The sequence below is a fragment of the Pteropus vampyrus genome, unplaced genomic scaffold (genome assembly GCF_000151845.1).
Source record: "Pteropus vampyrus isolate Shadow unplaced genomic scaffold, Pvam_2.0 Scaffold464, whole genome shotgun sequence".
Taxonomy (NCBI): Eukaryota; Metazoa; Chordata; class Mammalia; order Chiroptera; family Pteropodidae; genus Pteropus; species Pteropus vampyrus.
The window spans coordinates 87,499-94,160 of NW_011889245.1; the positions used below are offsets into that span (position 1 = coordinate 87,499).

The following is a 6,662-nucleotide window of genomic DNA, read 5'->3' on the forward strand; positions in this document are numbered from 1 at the left end:
CCTGGGGCGCCCCAGGCCGTGAGCTGATGCGGTCAGTGATGGGTCCACTGGTGCTGGGGACGGGGACGAGGTGCAAGTCCAAGGCTGCGGACGCCGTCAGCCTCGCCGGGAACCCAGGGCACCCAGGCGTGAGGCGGGACCCTCCGAAACGGCAGAAGAGATTATTCACGCCACCAAGTCCTCGGCACCATTTCCAACGCCTGCTGAGTCTCTGAAATGCCATTTCTGCATATTTTGTTTATTGGTGTGACGAGGGTTGACATATGTCGCTATCAGTGTTAAATAGCACTTAGGATTCATTTATCTGATGTTTTAGGCAGAATTCCCATGCTCTGTGATATGTGTTTTGAATGTTAGTGTCTTAACTGAAGGCCAGTCCCTCTAGGGAAGTGCTTGGTCACGGCCTTGGGCTCTGTAAGTGTCGGTCCTGTGTACCCAAGAATAGACTGTTCGCGAGAATGTTTTTGAAATTTTTAAGAGAGAGAGGGAAAGGGAGAAGGAGAGATCTTGAATATGAAATATTTGTTCTCATGTTTCTCTGAAAGAGTAGAATTTCCCAGGTTCACACTTAACATTTTTCGTGAAGACTGCTAAGTATGAAAAACAAAAAACCAGACAGCAGAGTCATATACTAAGAAACATAATTCCTGAGGCTCGAATTGTGTACGCTTTAGAATTGAAGTGTTTTACATTAAATGTGGAAGTAACACATTTTATCTGAAGAAATAACAAACAATATTTAAAAAGAAATAGAATAAAAAGAAATAAACATCAAAGTAAACGTTTAAGAACGAGCTGCTGTCTGACGCAACGTCACCTAAAATCTTTTCGGTGTGATACGAGGACAGTGAACGTCTGTGCTGCCTGCCGGAGGGGTCGAGCGGGAGGCTCGTCCGTGTGGCGCGGCTGCTAAGTGTCCCTTTGCCTCCCACAGCGGTGGGGCTGTCGGCGTGCCAGGAGCCCGCCCTCCCCAGCCACGGCATCAGGACGGGCGACCGGTACCTGGCCAACGACGTGCTGTCCTTCCAGTGCGAGGCCGGCTACACGCTGCAGGTACTCCTTCCGCGTCCCGGGTCCCCGAGGGGGACGCCGCGGGCCCCGTCGGCCAGCCGCCCCGGGGCTGCGGCTGGAGGGCCATCTCGGGTCCTCTGACCCGGTCCGTACACGTGAGCGGCCGTGCCAACCCCTGCCCGGTGTGACCTTCGTCACGACGCGGAGACAGCTCCGCGAGGACAGGGCGCGGCTTCACGGTCGAGCGTTTAATTTTCCTAATTGTTTTGTTTTGAGACGCGTGTTCGCCCAGGGGCTTCGCGGGTGCAATTCGTGCCGACACGGCCTCTGCGTGTCCTGGCCTGGGTCCCGCGCCCGCGCGTCCCGCTCTGAGCCGGCCACGGAGGCCGCTCCAAAGTCAGGTTCAAGCCACGGCAGGAAGTAGGAGGCAGAAGTTTTTACAGCCCTGTTGTAGGTTTGTTTTTTTTTTTTTTTTAACATAGGAAAGTTTCTCATATAAAAGTTTTAATAAACGTCACGAACTAATGCGTGGCCACGTTAGCCATTCTGCCGCTTATTTCCTGTTTAACCACGCGTGAGCTCGCTGCCGGGCTGGTTGGTGGCTTCCCCGAGGCGCGTGTCGGCCACAAAGCGCGGTACCGGCACGCACGGCCCCAATCCCAGGAGAAGGACGCAGGCCTCCTGCGGTGTCACCTCGGCTCCCGCGACCGTGGGGCGCTCTGCCACGTGTGCTCTGCCGGCGAGACACGGCGCTGATGTGTCGCTCAGGTTCCAAACCCGCGTCGGGCCGAGTCTCCCGCAGAACTGAGACCGGCCGCAACCGCAGCCGCTGACAGACGCCGGTGCTGGCGGCCTGTGCCCACGGAGCCCACGCGTCAGACCCCGCGCCGCTCTCGGCCAGCCTCGGGTGCGGGCACCTGGCGGCTCACGCATCTCCCGGACCATATGCTGGGAGATGCCACCAGCGTAACACCCGACGCCCTGCGGCAAGCGAAAGCCGTTACCGATGTCCTCACACACAGCGAGGAAGCCAGAGGCACCGTCACCAAATCGGCCTCGTCGACGCTGCGTGGCCTCAGGGCCGCCCCAGCCCCTGGCGGTCTCCACGGGACGACGGGCAGACTTCGGCCGGCAGCCCACACACTCAGGGCGGCCCCGCTAAGCGAACATTCTGCCAGCCTCGCAGGGGACCCACGCGCGGGGGCCAGCGTACCTGATTCTGCAGACCAAGGCGACAGGACAGGCTCGCGAGGCTCCGCCCGGGCGGTCACTCACAGGACGACACGCGCGCTTCTGCCTTTCTGCGTGACGTCGACTGACTCGACCACGTTCATCACATCGTCTCTCGTCCGCCCCAGACGCCCACGTTCTGACACCAGCTCTCGTCCATCTGTCCTGCGTGTGTGATGTCCCTTGGCAGTTGCTTGAGCATCTTTCCATTTGTGGAACTTCTACAGCCCTCAGAGAAGGAAATGTAAGAAGTGTGTTTACGAAAGACCATCCTTGCAGTGGATGGTTCGGTGTGCCGCTGAGAGACAGGGCCTGGGCGCACGCATCTGCCGAGCCCGTCAGGCCACCGCCGGCTCTGGTTTTCAAATGCAAACTTAGGTTTTTTTCTTCATTACAGACAAGGTCAAGCTTTGAGCTCACAGCTGCTGTTTGTCATTCACATAACTTAAAAAAAAAAAAAAATTCTTTTTTTTAATTGCTAATAATTGATGGTTTTGGTAAACTGTTAATATACTTGGAGTGACAGCATGCATAAATTATATACGCTCCATGGGGAGCATACTCCTTTAGAGTTTATGCGCAAATGTCTGTAAACGTACGTGCCTGGTGACACATGCGGACGTGGTGGAAGGTCCGCAGGCTGGCACAGGGAAAGTGAAGCCTGGTGTGTGCATGATTTACGATTTCCATCTCTAGACTTGTTTTACTGTCCTTCCAAAATATGAAAGAAGAAAATTCTCATTTTAATCGAGTAAGTAAAATACACAGGGTTCTGACTCGTTTTAGGTTCATTATGAAAATTTCAGCTCGAATCCCGTCATATAAAATCTGTGTCAGAAACAGTAGAAGACTATGACCTCACTTGGTAATAACTGTCCATTTCATCGCTGGTCACCAGTAGATACCTTGAAGGCCTCTGACTTTGTTTCTGCACAATTCCGGAAGAACCCCGTCTGACGGATCCGAGGGTGAGCGTGCACAGCGCGGACGTCAGCAGGAACGGCGTCCGCGACGTCTGCTTTACAAATACGTGTCATGTTCCTTCACCGTAACGGCTCGTGACAGTCTCGGGCAGCGCGAGGAAGCGCCCTCTGTGGCGGATGAATTGAGCACGAACTGTTTCTAAGCCTCGGGAATCGGCTTGCCGTTGATAACCGCGTCAGTGCGAGTCTTGGCCGGGATTTTCGACGTGAATTACACATCCGTTTTGCCGTCGCCGCTACGCCCGTCGTGGGCGGTGACTGGAAACTCGCACGAGAGGTGCGCACGGCAGATAGAACCACCGAGGCGCCACGAGGGAACCGTAGTCCATCCCAGAGGGGCCCAGGTTCTGCCTTCTCCTCACTGTTACGAGCTACTTCAGCACAAAACGTCTGGAAATTTAACCGTTTGCTCTGATTTTTAGGAGGAATAATGGAGCAGATTTTGTGTAGGCCGGGAGTTGGAAACCTCATATATTTGACGGATAAAGAGATCCGAGGGACGAGGATTAATTTCGTTGACTCGACGGCTCGCGAGGCCGTCTGGAACCCGAGCGAACGCCCAGTGTCCTTTGACTGCGGCGAAGGAGGAGCCGACCGCGATTCTGAGTGTCCACCCTTCGGTCCGCGCCCAGAGCTCTCTCATCTCCTTCGGCCTCTCGGAGCGAAAGCGGTCGCTTCCGACGGCGACGAGCACAGAACGAGACGGAGCAGAAAGCAGGGCTCTGCTCGGCCCGTCCAGGAGCGTCGGGCGGGAGCCGGCCAGGACCGCGCCGCCGAGGGGCACGTGGCAAGGTGGTTAGAGCGGAAAGGCATTCGGTGGCTTTTTTTGGTCTCTTTTTAAAAACGAGGTGACTCGGGAACAAGCGGCAGTAGAAACAGGTCTCGGAACTGCTGGAAAGCGCCTCGCTCGGGCAGCCGAGCGCGGGAGGCGCCGGGGAAAGGCCGCGCGGCCCCGGCGCAGGCGCCCAGTGCCGAGCCGGGCCTCAGCCCCGCTTCCCTCCGTCTGTCTCTCTCGCAGGGCCGAGCCCACATCTCCTGCATGCCGGGGACCGTGCGCCGCTGGAACTTCCCGCCCCCGCTCTGCACAGGTAGGGACGAGCTCTGCCAGCCTGGCGGGTCGCGGGGGGCGGGGGCGGGGGCTCCCAGGGTGGCCCGGCATCACGGGGGGCGTGTATGGCTTCCCCACGGGGCGCTGGGCCCACGAGGCTCCTCCTGCTGGGCGCCCTTCAGCGAGCGGCCCCCACAGGCCACCACCCTACTGCAGGTGTCCCCCACGTCGGGGCTCCTGCCGTGTCAGGGCCTGGGGCCGGACGGGCAATGGGGCGCCGGCCCGGCCTTCATCGAAAGCCTCGACGTTCTGCTTACCACGGGCCTGCAGCGTCCCCTGGGGCTTCCTCCGATGGCGAGGACACCCTGAGGGTAGCAGTGAGCAAACAGAAAGTGAACAAGTCTGTTGACAGAGTTTTTTAAATGTCACGACGGCAAAAGGCCGGCGGACGTCTCTCGGGAGTTCTGTCGGCAGGTGGTTCTTGTTTTTCAAATGAGCAAAAGAAAAATTACGTGGTACCCAGGTGCCGCCATGCGCACGGAATTAGGCTGTCACTGTCTGTGTGACAGGAGACGCGCCAGGGTCTGGCCCCAGACCTGCCTGCGCGACGCCGACCGCCGGCCCGTGTTGGTGACAACTGCTGTCACCCAGGCTCTGCGCCCACTACTCACGCCTGGCTGCCTCAGCCCTCCACTCTGATCGTACATGGACGTTTACGTTTTATAATTGCCAGTCATCTCGTCCTTTTTTTAGATAAACATTATACTCAAGACAGGAGGGCGTTTTATAAAATCTCCTTCATTTCACATTCGTGTTCATGCTTCTGTCACTGACAGGCCAGTCCCACACCTGTCCTCCCTGTGGCGGGACGTGCGTACGTATGGACGGCCACTGTGAGTCATGGGCGCCCTAAGGACGGGCAGTCACTGCTTGATCGCTTTAGGGTGGCCACTCGGATCCACCGTGTGTCTTCGACAAAATCGATAGGCTCCGGGCTCACACACTAACTGGGACACGTACTGCCACCCCTGGTGGCTGTGGGGACCGGTTCCAGGGCCCCTCACAGACACCAAACCCAAGGATGCCTAAGAGCCCCCTCTGCCCTGGCGTAGTGTTCGCACATAACCCTGCCCGTGCTCAGCGGCCACGGCAGGACACCCCTGCGTTCACTGTGGCCCGTGGCAAATTCAAGCTTTGCTTTCTGGAACTTATTAGGATTTTTTTCTGAATACTTTCAATCCGTAGTTGGTCAAATCCACAGACGCAAAACCCTCCGCGAAGGTGGCCCAGCTGCCTGTCCGTGTCCGAGATTCCTCCCACGGAGAGGCCGCCTGAGACGTGACCCTAGCTGAACGTCAGCGGTCGGTGTCCAGGCCTTTGCTGGGGTTGCCCCTTCATCTCACAGAAGTACATCATTTAATTTTTTTAGCTTACGTTTTTAACTCACACAATGTCAAAACCCAGGCTATGATTCCCAAGTTGGGCCAATTAGTAGACTTGAGTTTATAAAGATGATTAGATTTTTCCTCAGGTCACATTCACCCTTCACAGATAGAGCTTTGCTCCCTCGACAAGTTTTTATAGACTCCGCTGCAGATGCTGAGGCGTCTCTGAAAGGGCTTCCAAAATTATCTGGCCTCGTGAGTCACGCCAGACCGGGAGGAAAGCCTTCCACTGGGGACCTCCCGGAAGGGCGTGGCGTCATCTGCATCGTCGGTTTGAAACAAGCAGTTTGCCACTGCAGTAGGTCGCAGATGGTCAGAGGCTGGCGTATCGTCTGCCTCGGCCCGTGCTGTTGGGCGTGTTCTTATAAATCAGTCGTGTGTCTTTACATGCAGAGCTCGGCTGCGGTGACACCGAGCGCGAGGGACCAAGGTGGGGAACTCACATTCACACCCATCGTCACTACCAGGACCTCTGGGGACAAAGTGGTCACAGTTAGCGCATTCCAAAATCGAAAAGAGTTTTGAAGGCGACACACCCCGGTTAACCCGTGGGAGCTGGAGCTGGACAGAGCCGGATCAGCATTCCGTTGTCCTGGCCACCAGGCGTGTCCCTTCAGGCAAATTTCTTAACCTCCTCAGGCTCGGTTTCCTTGTCTGTAGAGCTGGGTGATGATGTCACCAGCCTTTCAGGGGCATCGTGAGAATAAGGGATGCGATGTGTTTGCTCAGCCCGGCAGGCGGCACGTGGTCAGCGGCCAGCACAGTCACACACTCTGCCACTCATTGGACATCCGCTCGTGACCTGACTGAAATGTGCCATGTGGAATGACCGTCACTGGTGTCCCTGTATCAGGAGTAGAAGTGGCCGAAACAGGTGACGGGGGCAAAGGTGCCAGCGTCCCGTGTAGGATAAACAGGCCTGAGACGAAACACACAGCGTGGTGA

At 56.7% G+C, this 6,662-nt stretch overlaps 1 protein-coding gene across 1 annotated transcript in view; it reads left to right on the forward strand.

Annotated features, from left to right (window-relative positions):
- The window catches only part of LOC105306913 (CUB and sushi domain-containing protein 1-like), a 185,200-nt gene that overhangs the window by 66,053 nt on the left and 112,485 nt on the right, over positions 1-6,662 (forward strand). The window contains exons 15-16 of the mRNA XM_023524454.1: positions 935-1,053; positions 4,243-4,336. Coding sequence (XP_023380222.1) covers positions 935-1,053; positions 4,243-4,336 — 213 coding nt within the window. The remainder of the gene's footprint in view (positions 1-934; positions 1,054-4,242; positions 4,337-6,662) is intronic.